The sequence below is a fragment of the Phyllobates terribilis genome, unplaced genomic scaffold (genome assembly GCF_046119375.1).
Source record: "Phyllobates terribilis strain yellow unplaced genomic scaffold, ASM4611937v1 Scaffold_3__8_contigs__length_932513732, whole genome shotgun sequence".
NCBI lineage: Eukaryota > Metazoa > Chordata > Amphibia > Anura > Dendrobatidae > Phyllobates > Phyllobates terribilis.
In genome coordinates, this window is record NW_027362763.1 from 267,736,087 (window position 1) to 267,749,925 (window position 13,839).

The 13,839-nt window shown below is 40.9% G+C and overlaps 1 protein-coding gene across 6 annotated transcripts in view; it reads left to right on the forward strand.

Moving 5' to 3' along the window:
* SCHIP1 (schwannomin interacting protein 1) overlaps positions 1-13,839 on the forward strand; it is a 771,081-nt gene that overhangs the window by 739,684 nt on the left and 17,558 nt on the right. For all 6 annotated transcript variants that reach the window (XM_073674798.1, XM_073674800.1, XM_073674801.1 and 3 more), the window contains one exon: positions 9,905-10,023. In XM_073674798.1, coding sequence (XP_073530899.1) covers positions 9,905-10,023 — 119 coding nt within the window. The remainder of the gene's footprint in view (positions 1-9,904; positions 10,024-13,839) is intronic.

The following is a 13,839-nucleotide window of genomic DNA, read 5'->3' on the forward strand; positions in this document are numbered from 1 at the left end:
GACTAAGGGACCTTTTTAAACACTTCAGAAGCCTTTGCAGGTGTTTTTTGTTAATTATTCTAATTTACTGAGATAATGACTTTTGTGTTTTCATTGGCTGTAAGCCATAATAATCAACATTAACAGAAATAAACACTTGAAATAGATCACTCTGTTTGTAATGACTCTATATAATATATGAGTTTCACTTTTTGTATTGAAGAACTGAAATTAACTTTTTTGATGATATTCTAATTTTGTGAGAAGCACCTGTATGTGGCAGAATTTACGAAAGAGAAAAGCAGAATACTCAAGGAAGCAGCAGAAATAAAAGAAGAGCAAAAACTGGCACATCTGACATGGTCACTCGTCCTCTTTAAAGTACCCATTGATTTCAATGGCTTAAAGTTTCAAAAGGAAAAGAGCGATGTGGGATTTTTTTTTCATTAAAGGCAATGAATCACAAATGTCTTCTGTTTGTAACCATCATGTAACACTTCTGTCCTCTGCATGAATTCTGTTTCTCTGTTGGTAGAACAGTACATAGAAATGGGAATCAAAGACTCAGGTGTAAACAGAGCCTGAGAGACTGGCTTCAATCATTCACTGCCATGTATCCTGCACTGTGATTTCTGATGGAGAAAACACTGAGCAGATGGGAACATGGCCGTACTGTCAGTCTGTCTGCTGTTGATGATATAGCTAGTGATCTATTTCATTTTAAATTGCTATTCTCACTTGTTTATTGGAAAAAAACGCTTAAGGTGATGTAAGACTGTATGCCAGCCATTGAAGTGGTCAAATAGCATGACACATTGTATGAGTAATACCAGAAATGATGTAATCACCTGAAACACAAATACTGAGAAATACCTAAATGCATCAGTGGTGCTGTGACTATCTAGGTTGTTACTGTGCAATATTTCATATGACGCCTACTAGGACGAGATATGCAGATGTTTTCAATACATATGAAATGTGAGCATTTTCAGGATCCTATTAAAAGCTATAAAAATAAGTAAATTTGTGTCTTTCATTCCACAGTTGAGTGTGGGAGCCATAGGGGATTGTGCAATCTAGTGTGAATGGACTGTAACTCCAGCTTCATCTCTTCAGGCTCGACATAACCAAGTGGTTTTATCTACAGAAATATAATGCTAATGATTGATTGAGCCTTTTGGTCTCTGTGTGATCTATCTAGGAGTAATGTTCTGCTAATACATATGTATATACAGTAAATTTCGGATAGGTCATCATAAAGACCCTAGAAGACACTCATGAAAAATATCATGGCTGGTATCTTGCTATATCTTACATTAGTCTTTGACATAATCCTAAAAGGGGAATCTGTCAGCAGGATTTCACCCCCAAACTATTTATATGCACATGTAGCTCTATCAAAGACAAGTCCAGCTAACCGCCTTCTCCTGCTTGAAGGACAACCTCCATGATGTGTGACTTCAGGCAACGTAGTTGACAGTCAAGCAGGAGGAGGTAAAGGATCTGTCATTCAAGCAGGAGAAGGCGACGCTGAGTGAGGAATAGAGCTGCAGTGACAGGGGCTTCAGAACTATCATAGTCTGCTCATCGTATCAGCTACCATCTCCTATCTCAGTAATGGGAAAGTCTGTCTTCACTGAAAATCAAAACGACAGTTACGCTTTAACCCCCTTCATGACATAGGTGTTGCCCCTGCACTCGATTCAGGCTCCGGCGCTGAGCCTGCATGTTTTCAGGCACATGACAGCTAATCTTTTCAGCTGTCATGTACCCCTAACAGAGGCAGCTGGAATCACGATCCACCCGCAGCTGTTAACATGTTAAATGTCGCTGTCAATCTCTGACTGCGGCATTTAACATGGCTACGCCAGAAGTGCATCACTGGCTCCGCCCATCTGCGACCCCGTCACATGATCGCTGGGCGCTGATGGGATGGCATGACAACCCTGTGGTTGTCATAGCCGATCTGCTATGAGCACCGCCCAGCGGTTAGCATTCATGGCAGATGACCATTTCTGTAACACAGTCTCCTATTGAAGCAAGCAAAAAGTAGAAAGTAGAAGAAAAAAGTTTTAAAAATTATTAAAAATATTTAAAAGTTTAAATCACCCCCCTTTTGCCCCATTCAAAATAAAACAATAAAAAAAAAATTAAAAATAGACATATTTGGTATCTCTGGGTTCAGAATTGCCCGATCTATGAAAGTATAAATAGAATTAATCTGATCGGTAAACGACGTAACGAGAAAGAAAATCGAAATGGCAGAATTATGTTTTACTGGTTGCGCAACATTGCAATAACAGGCTATCAAAACATTGTGTCTACCCCAAAATGGTATTAATAAAAACATCAGCTTGGTGCACAAAAAGTAAGCCCCAGAAAAATGGAGATGCTACAGGTCTTGGAAAATGGCACTCTTTTGCAATTTCACCGCACTTTTAATTTTTTTCCCGTTTTCCAGTACACAATATGGTAAAACCAATGGTGTTGTTCAAAAGGACAACTTATCCCACAAAAAAATAAGCCCTTACACGGCCATATTGACTAAAAAATAAAAAAAAGTTATGGCTCTGGGAGGAAAGGGAGAGAAAAACGAAAACACAAAAACGTAAAATCCCAAACTCGTGAAGGCGTTAAGTGCGACAAAAGTCGCCATGTAAGCCAATGCATAAACCGTGTTAAGAAGGACATCTTTTATTACTTGCCCACAGATATAGATTGGATCTGTTCAGCATGGCCACCATCCGGGGGAGGGCGGCTGAACCCCTTGGATCCATGTTCCCCTGACCGTCCGGCAGCCCTTCAGACATTATATATCGGCTGTCACAGACAGAAATCTACACCACTGCTGGCTTTAGCCTCAGAAGATGGCATTCTCTGCATACCAATCCTTGGAAGTGTGAACACAGTCCTCCAGAGGGCCCATGCTGGTAAACAGTATATTGTGCTCGCAGGGGAGGATCCACAACAAGCTGTGATACCAGGGTTACACTGTATCTTTCCTGGTTCAGCTGTGGGTTCAGTGATCTGTTTGCTTTTGCATCTGACGAGGTTATCAGTATTGAGTATACCTAAAAGGTGAGGTGTAACTTTACCTGTGAGTCATGGGCCGGTCACTGACGTCTGCCAAGTTATATGGATGATTTGGCATAATCTAAAAGTAACATACTTACTCCAGAGTGAAGCGACGTAGCGCAGTATTCTCCCCGCTTCTGTCTTCCAGCTTATATTGGAAATGTAAGCGCCGTTGTAGATTTCTATAATGGGAGATGTATTGTTTGATTTCAGAGGCATTAAGTGCTGGTCGCTGGAATATATTCCGCCCCACTCGCCTTTGTAATGTAAATATAACGGGGTCTCCAGAAGGTGCATTTTGCCTTTATTAGGTAAAGCCAGGGAGCATATCAGTAGATTGGAGCCACATTCCCTGCTAAGTGTGGCAGGTGATAGAGGAGTATGACAGGCCCTGGTGCTGTGTGTAAGAGATCTTACAGGAGAAAAAGTACCAGATGTCTTCACTTCAGTGTGAGAAGAACAAACAGCGGCCTGAGGAAGGAGATTCTCTGTCTGCCAGAGTTTGAGCTTTTCCAGAGCTTACGTGGGAAATCTAATCAAAAGCCTTCAGAAGCAAGGTGAATGGAAGAGAAAGTGGAGTATGGACGAGCGCTAATATTCCAGGAGGTTCTCTGCAGCTAGAAATGAACACAAAGAAAGATGCAATCTTGCAGAAAATCTCTTGTCTTAACCTGGAAAGTGCTACTAAGGTAACACGTATTTATTAGACATACGCTCTGCTATGTATAATGCCGAACAAGATCTGGTTCCAAAATCTAGTTTCCTAAGGAGTGCGTTTTGAAATCCAGTTTTAGTAAAGAAAACAAATCTAGACATAGAGATTCCTATAATCCCTTAGCAATGTGGGTGACTAATATGCTTTGAGGGAGGAGAGGGCTGTGTAAGCCTGCCAGCTAAACATAAAAAGTGAGGATACTAACTGATCGAGCGATGGCATCCTGGCAGCACAGTTGTGAATAGACCTTATATTGAAACATGACATGGATATTCACACTCGGACTGGCCCACAGATGAGTTGGTGAATCCCCCGGTGGGCCCCTGTGCAGAGGTAAACCACTTACTTCCCCCAATTGAGCATTAGTTGGCCCAATACATTTGATTTTCTATGTACAGGCAAAAGCATCTCATCATTCATCTAACAGACTACCCAGTTTATTAATATATAGAAGCAGAGGTAAATTTGGATAATGTTATATTTGCATGCAGCTGAATAGTGGGCCCCCAGAGTTCAGGTTACTGGTGGATCCTTGCCACCCCAGTCCGATACTGTGTATAATCATTTTAAGTCTTATTTGTCACCTCTGCCATTGGGGCATCCATTCAATGCACAAGTTAGCTGCTGAATGTATGCGACAGAGTTATACAAGTGTGTCCCTATACTGTGTGTACACCTGCCATTGCCGGAACCAGCTGCAGATTTCACCATTGAAAACAAACTATGCCGTATAGTGCAGTTAAAAGGTATAGAGCATATTCTGGTCAAACCTAAACCAAGAGTTTTTTGCAATATCCTTCATCTAGTCATAGTTTGTGGGCATGTCTATGTAATTATCCGGAGCACTTTACATATTCTGACTGTACAGACCATGCAACGTGTTACCTAAACCTAAATATTATTATTTTTTTAGTTTTTTTGAGGTTTGATATAAATATCTGCTTATATTACATGTATTTGATTTGTGCCGTGAGATGAGTAATAATAAGCTGCATAATAGTTGTTAAATAGCTATTCCTACAGTGCCTACAAGTAGTATTCAACCCCCTGCAGATTTAGCTGGTTTGATAAGATGCAAATAAGTTAGAGCCTTCAAACTGCAAACGAGAGTAGGTTTTATGAACAGAAGCATAAATCTTACAAACCAAAAAGTTATGTTGCTCAGTTGAATTTTATTAAATTTTAAACATAAAAGTGTGGGTCAATTATTATACAACCCCTATGTTTAATATTTTGTGGAATAACCCTTGTTTGCAATTACAGCTAATAATCGTCTTTTATAAGACCTGATCAGGCCGGCACAGGTCTGTGGAGTTATCTTGGCCCACTCCTCCATGCAGATCTTCTCCAAGTTATCTAGGTTCTTTGGGTGTCTCATGTGGACTTTATTCTTGAGCTCCTTCCACAAGTTTTCAATTGAGTTAAGGTCAGGAGACTGACTAGGCCACTCCAACACCTTGACTTTTTCCCTCTTGAACCAGGCCTTGGTTTTCTTGGCTGTGTGCTTTGGGTCGTTGTCTTGTTGGAAGATGAAATTACGACCCATCTTAAGATCCTTGATGGAGGAGCGGAGGTTCTTGGCCAAAATCTCCAGGTAGGCCGTGCTATCCATCTTCCCATGGATGCGGACCAGATGGCCAGACCCCTTGGCTGAGAATCAGCCCCACAGCATGATGCTGCCACCACCATGCTTGACTGTAGGGATGGTATTCTTGGGGTCGTATGCAGTGCCATCCAATCTCCAAACGTCACGTGTATGGTTGGCACCAAAGATCTCGATCTTGGTCTCATCAGACCATAGAACCTTGAACCAGTCTGTCTCAGAGTCCTCCAAGTGATCATGAGCAAACTGTCGACGAGCCTTGACATGACGCTTTGAAAGTAAAGGTACCTTACGGGCTCGTCTGGAACGGAGACCATTGCGGTGGAGTACGTTACTTATGGTATTGACTGAAACCAATGTCCCCACTGCCATGAGATCTTCCCGGAGCTCCTTCCTTGTTGTCCTTGGGTTAGCCTTGACTCTTCGGACAAGCCTGGCCTCGGCACGGGAGGACACTTTCAAAGGCTGTCCAGGCCGTGGAAGGCTAACAGTAGTTCCATAAGCCTTCCACTTACGGATGATGCTCCCAACAGTGGAGACAGGTAGGCCCAACTCCTTGGAAAGGGTTTTGTACCCCTTGCCAGCCTTGTGACCCTCCACGATCTTGTCTCTGATGGCCTTGGAATGCTCCTTTGTCTTTCCCATGTTGACCATGTCTGAGTGCTGTTCACAAGTTTGGGGAGGGTCTTAAATAGTCAGAAAAGGCTGGCAAAAGAGATCTTTAATCCACACATGTGAAGCTCATTATTCTTGGTGCCTGAACTACTTCTTAATACTTTAGGGGGACCAAACAGAATTCTTGTGGTTTGAGGGGTTGAATAATAAATGACACTCTGAATTAACTTTTAACGTTTTTAAAAAAAACAAAAAAAAAAACCAAAAACAAAATTTGCTGCAGTGCATTTCCCACTTCCAGGCTGATCTACAGTACAAATGTCACAATGCCAAGTTAATTTCGCATGTGTCAACCAGCTAAATCTGCAGGGGGTTGAATACTACTTGTAGGCACTGTATATTCCAAATCATACTTATTTTTATACTATTATTATATACTATTATTTTTATACTATATATTTACTTATTTATACACTAGATTGTAAGCCCAAATGGGGACAGAGCTGATGATGTCTCTAAAGCGCTGTGGAATTAATGGTGCTATATAAGTGAGTAAAATAATATAGTAGTGTTATGTCATCACATTATGACCGGTGGGGGTCAGGCCTCTGAGATTGCTCCGATCCTGAACCCTGTTGGCTGTTCGGGAACTGCAGCCAACCCCATTCTTTGTGAATGGGAACCTCTTTCAATCCTTTGCACATTGAGTGGCCAGGTGTCCACTATTGGGGAAAAAACGTGAAGTGGCTACAGGAGATGAGCGAACCCAAACTTAAAAGTACCGGACAGTTAGTGTCCGTTTGCTAAACGCTGAACACTGACTTCCCCCCAGAAGTCTGTTGCAATGTTCAGAGTTGCGGGGGAAGTCCAGGGAGAGAGAGAGAGAAAATTTTCCAGATCAAAAGTTTGGGTCCCCATTGTTTTCAATGGAGTTCGGGTACAGTTGGAATAAAGTTCGGATTGAGTACCAGAACCCCAACTTCCACGGGTCCGCCTATCCCTAGTGGCTACACCTTTCAGTATCTTAGAGGTCAGACTTCCATATCCTCAAGTGATAATATATTATAGTAATGCATCAGTATCATGAATGCATTCTGGTTAAAGAAAGGACGGACGAATGAGATCAACCATTCAAATGGTTCTTAAACATAACTATGATGCAACTAATACACTATAATACTTTAATAAGATTGTGTATGTCTAAATGTGTGAATGTTCAGAGCTGAGATTTCTACTACGGACATCATGTTTGACTGGGCAATGTTCAGATCTGTGGAGTCTTTCTAACACAGCTTTGGGAAAATGGCTGATCTAGTAAAGTGGATTGCAGTGCTTTTTTTAAAGGAAGTGCAAGCGGTTGTAAAGCCTCGGCACAGGAGCTTTCACTGCAGAAAGGATTACATTATTGCTGGAAAATAGATGACATGTCGTCAGTAGAAAATGGCTAAGAGGCTTATTTCTGCGGCATGTGTGTACGTTCAGCGATACACATGGATGTTTTTATTTAATCAGGGCTTAATTTCTTTTATTAAAACCCTTTCACATTATGACTTCATTCAAGGTGTTTTATTCTGGAGATTTGTTCATCTCATGAAACACAGGAGAGGAGTTGTCAGAGATATGGTCCGCCACTGTCGTTAATCTTCTTACACCAGATTACCATCCACATCCCTTTAATTGTATGGAGCGATTTATCTCATGTGCTTATGTATGTCAAGATGTAAAAACAAAATCATTTTGTAGTAGAAATACAATAGGCCCTTCATTACGGTTATTACATGACCGCTCATCCTTCTATATTGTTGTGTTAGTGACCATCAGTTGTGTAAAGATCCTTGCAGTGCTGGCCAGAAGATTGTGGACCACTGCGTCTATGCTTCTCTATGTGTCAGGGTACATAGGACAGTGCAATTGAGTGTGACTGACGAATCTCAAATAATGAGTTATGTACGAATATGCCATGATTTTTAGCGTGCATTTGTGTTATCTGCTATGCCATTTTAATGAGATGTTCTCTTTCCTAAAAAATTTTCATGGAGACACTAGAATTATCCAATGGTAACTTGCTGATTGGTAGTTGTGCCATTTTGGGACCTGCATTGATTGGTAAATTGAGGAACTTTTATTCCCGTTTCAAAATGGTGCAACAGGTTGGACGGCTGACCACCACTCCATTCATACTCTATAAGGCTACCGGACAAAGAGCTTTCAGCAGGCCCGTAGGGAATGAATGGAGCAACGATTGAGTATGGTAACAGGGATAAAAGGTCCCTTTTCTGCCAAATAACTGGTTGCTCAATGGGTGAACCCCCTACCAATCCACAAGTAATCACACCTTTCTTGAGAATAGGTGATGATTTGTTTTCACCAGACAACCCCTTTAATATAGAACTTTAGATACTCTGCTTCCCTAAAGGGTCTGTGTATGAATCAGTACTCTGTATATGGACTTAAGGCAGCTGAAGAAACATATGAAATATCCATTTTCCCATTTAAAATCTCAGTTGGTACTAAATGTAATAGAGTGTATGTAAGTTCTATTGATGTCACTGTGAGCCCTCGGGCTGGAGCTACAAGGCAAGGAGCGCGCGATGAAAGATTGCTCTGACACTGCTGCCCCACAGGCATAGTGCAGATGATGAGACTTAATGTCACAAGTTACAAACCATCGGAGTCCGTTGGACTATTGGCGATGTGCTTGTCAGTGGCTCCGTACCTTGCCAGTCGCCATCTGACTTCATTCACCTGTATCACGCTATGATGTAGCAGTGGCATAGAGCCATCTGTGACTGCACCACCTGTGTTGCCGCCAAAGTCACCCCAGCCTGTGTGTATGCTAAATGTTATAGTTTTATGAATGTTGTCTAAACTTGTAATTTATATTAACAGGAGTGAATATTTTTTTTTATTATTTAACCTTTCTGGTAGAAAAGAAGAGCAGTAATAGTCAGTAGACATCCATCCATTCAGGACTGGGAATACGTGACTGGTAGAGCTAATGGGTCATGGTCATGTTACAGGTTCATGCTCCGGTGTGGAGCATGAACCTGAACCTGGGACCAGGCAATATCAATAGGTATTGAGTAGGAGTAAACCTCTTACATTATAACAGTCATCAAGACAACAATACCGAGGCTCTTACCCATAGTTATCCAGTGTGGGGTGTCACCGCAGCAGTCCCATACCTATTGATATTGTCTGGTTGATGTCCTATGCGGGTTGCAGACATAGCACTCATTGTGAGTGAACACTTTGAGCACTTGCTCTGTAAGTATGATATAATTTGATATATGTTCTTCCCACCCCAGGTTGAAATAAATAGTGGGTGTCACACTTTTTAACACCTGATCTGAGCTACTGATCATGTCTAACTATTGATTATATATGTATTTGCTTATGCATTTTTGTTAGTTTAATAAAAAATTATGATATTTTTTTATGGACAATTTACTCCAATTCTTTTGTATTGATCCTTCTCTACTTTGCAATATGTTTGTATTTTCTTTCGTTAGTATTATGTAGTTGTATTTTTCTTTGTTTTTATACATTGCAAATACAATTTCACTTCTCTGTTTAGAGGGTCTTTATAACCTTTCTCCGACTATCCAGTATTTGTATGTATTTCTATTTTTCTATGAATGAGCTATGTACAGGATAGGCGATGAATAAAATACTGATGAGAGTCCTGCATTCAGCCAGATATAAGCGGTGCACAGCTCCATTACTGTGTAGTGCCACTGCGGGGTACTGCAGATCAGCTCCTATTCTCCTCGATCCAGTGCTCTAGCACTGCAAACATTTGTTGTGTCTAATAACTTTCCAATTAAATGTACAGTAGCTGAGTCATTTTACTGCACATTATTTACTCAGGGCTTTATATTTTTTTTCTTACCAGTCTTTCTTGTGACTTTTGTTAGGCTCAGAAGAATGAAAGAGAATCCATCAGGCAAAAGTTGGCACTGGGAAGTTTTTTCGATGATGGCCCTGGTCTCTACACCAGCTGCAGCAAAAGTGGGAAGCCAAGTCTGTCTTCCAGGTATAATGTTGGGGGCACGGCATGATTTTATTTTTTTACACATATCCGTATATTATATACATAGTGCAATAAAACTAGAAGTATTATAAACTTTATACAAAGACATCTTTACTGCACAATAAAGCTGCGTGAAATAGCCAGCCGCTTGACTTCTGTCCTCAAGTTAACACTCTGCTTCTGCTGTTCAGCCTTTGCCAGTAGTGATGGTGTGGTGATCATCCCTGTCACCATACAGCATGTAATTATCGTAATCATCCAAAGACTACTTATCTTCAATAATTCTAGGTAGGATGTGGATATTAAAGGGTTATTCCCAAAATAACAAGTGATCCCCTATCTATAAAATGGGGGATCACTTGCTGAACAGAGGTGCACACGCTCAACAATGAATAGAGAGTGTATGTCCATCATACGCTCCATTCAATCCATTCATTGGGGATCACTGGTGGTCCCAGTGGTCTGACCCACAGCAATCAGAAAATTATCACCTATATTATGACTGGGGCATAACTTGCTATTTTGGAATTAATCTTTTTGATATGGAAAGTGATTTAGATTCAGACAATGTTTGGCTGAGGCTATGGTGCCAGAACATGTGGCACTATGTGTTTAGAAGAGGGACTGCTAGCATCAGGCCATTAATTTCGACCATTCATTTCTAACACTGGAAAAAATATACAATGTACAAACTTGATTCATAACACTCATGAGGTGTAAGGGGTCAAATTTTGCTGTGTGAAGAGCATTACGTTGGTGAAGGGAGACTTGTAGGTCATGCAATGCTCCTTTGGGACATTAAAAATTGAAATAGATTCTGCACAGAGGAAGAGGACTGGAGCTCTAGCGCCAGCTACTGGATGTAGCAATCCTAAAAGTCAATATCAACCTTTAAAGGGTCTTGCCATATCACTTGGGACAAGAAGCCAAACCAAAACCTTCATTTATAGACATGTTTCATTGATGTTTGCCCCTCATCAGTGCAAAGCAGGGGAACTGGTTGAGAGGCCCCTGACAGGAGGTCTAAGGAGTAAAGAGTTGATACTGAATATTAAGATTACTACTGCAAGTGACCCTGGAGTCTTTGTACTCTTCCTCTGTTAAGAGGCTATTTTCATGAACAAGCATGATGTATTCTATATTGCAGCTTATAATGGGCACCAAAATGTGTACATTTAGTCACAAGACACCGTTGCTTACATAAAAGGCATACTAAAGTGAATATTGCCAAGCTATTTGGGATTGAATCGCTCAGTATATGCTGTTAATAAAGTAAGTTATATTTGTATGTTTTCTTAAAGAAGCACTCCTCCTCCTCCCATCAAAGTTTTTATCCTCTCAATATATTGCAGTCATCACATTATACAGCACTGTGTACTTACTATTCCTCATTTTGCTTTTCTACCCAGCTAACTTTTTTTTTTCTGCTTTATGTAGAAACAGGAAATCTCTTGTCCCAGCATTTCTCATTCCCCTCTTCAACTTCTGACCCAGCTGCTCCGCTCCTCCCCCCCCCCCCTCCTGCCAGTGACTTTTGCGGTGTCTAATGACTCACACAGGGAAAATTGACCTCCTGTTTCTACATATAGCTTAGAGGGATTCAGCTAGTCAGCTTTTAATCACGTAATACCATAGACCTAATGGAAAACAGAGAAGAATTAGCTGGGTATAAGGGAAAAATTAGCAATTGTAAGTACACAGTGCTATATAATATGATGTCTATATATTAAAAGGATAAAAACTTTATGGGAGGAGTGCTTCTTTAAAATAGAGCCACCACACCTGATAAAACCATGCTAGAAACCAAAATGTGTAACATTGGTCAAGTGGGACTTAATAAACAGGTTGTCCAGTCTTAAGAAAAAGTTTATAGTCTCTCAATGTGACTGCAGACTGCAAAATCGAGAGAGTGTGAGATGCGCGCAGCATCACAACTTCCCTGTATTAGCCATGCAGGTGGACAGTCACATAAACGCATGTACAGGTGCATCTCTCTAAATTAGAATATCATCAAAAAGTTAATTTATTTCAGTTCTTCAATACAAAAAGTGAAACTCATATATTATATAGAGTCATTACAAACAGAGTGATTTATTTCAAGTGTTTATTTCTGTTAATGTTGATGATTATGGCTTACAGTCAATGAAAACACAAAAGTCATTATCTCAGTAAATTAAAATAATTAACAAAAAACACCTGCAAAGGCTTCCTAAGCGTTTAAAAAGGTCCCTTAGTCTGTTTCAGTAGGCTCCACAATCATGGGGCAGTCTGCTGACTTGACAGATGTCCAGAAGGCAGTCATTGACACACTCCACAAGGTCCCAGAGTTCCAATTTTCATTTGGAAATCAAGGTCCCAGAGTCTGGAGGAAGAGTGGAGAGGCCACAATCCAAGCTGCTTGAGGTCTAATGTGAAGTTTCCACTATCAGTGATGGTTTGGGGAGCCATGTGATCTGCTGGTGTACGTCCCCTGTGTTTTATCAAGACCAAAGTCAGCGCAGCCGTCTACCAGGAAATTTTAGAGCACTTCATGCTTCCCTCTGCCGACAAGCTTTTTGGAGAAGGAAATGTCATTCTCCAGCAGGACTTGGCACCTGTCCATACTGCCAAAAGTACCAATACCTGGTTTACGAACAACAGTATCACTGTGCTTGATTGGCCAGCAAACTCGCCTGACCTTAACCCCATACAGAATCTATGGGGTATTGTCAAGAGGAAGATGAGAGACACCAGACCCAACAATGCAGACGAGCTGAAGGCTGCTATCAAAGCAACCTGGGCTTCCATAACACCTCAGCAGTGCCACAGGCTGATCGCCTCCATGCCACGCCGCATTGATGCAGTAATTGATGCAAAAGGAGCCCCGACCAAGTATTGAGGGCATTTACTGAACATACATTTCAGTAGGCCGACATTTCGGATTTTAAAATCATTTTCCAAGCTGTTGTTATAAAGTATTCTAATTTACTGAGATAATGACTTTTGTGTTTTCATTGGCTGTAAGCCATAATCATCAACATTAACAGAAATAAACACTTGAAATAGATCGCTCTGTTTGTAATGACTCTATATAATATATGAGTTTCACTTTTTGTATTGTAGAACTGAAATAAATGTAACTTTTTGATGTATATAGTTTGCATACTTGAGATCATGTGCCGACTAGACTCTCCTCCACTTCTCTTAAGTTGTACCGGAGGAGAGTCTAGTCGGCACGTGACCACAAGTATGCAAATGATATGGATATGGTTATGTGACTCCCCATCTGCATGAGGAACACTGGAATTATGGCCTTGTGCTTATCACACACTGTGAAAATTAAATAGTCTGCAGTCACATAGTCAGTACAGACTTTTTTTCTTAGACTGGACAACCCCTTTAATGCGGATGATGAATCTAGCTGAGAGCACATGAGTCACAGAGTGTGCAGTGTACAATGTATCAATGAGGTAACAACCTTAGACCAGACATACAGCCATATTGGAGAGTCTCCCTCTATGAAGGGCGCCAACCCGACAGGCGTTTCAATGAAGCTGTTGTCTGGAGATGGCTTCATCTCTGGATGTGCTTCCTATCAGGTTCCCCATGAGGAACAGACAGCTGCCTTATAGCTCATTATAAAATTACAGTAATGTGAGATTTCTTCCTCGTGTAGCTCCTGACATTGCCTTTCAGATGTTAGAATCTAGTTTAATCATAAAGATGAAATCTTAGTATTTTCAGACATTTCAGTGCAGAGTGCTAATAATATGGTGAAAGTCACGAAGACCCTGCTCATTAACTCCCATTGTGTTTGTAGTCAGTCTTCTACCTTCCCAG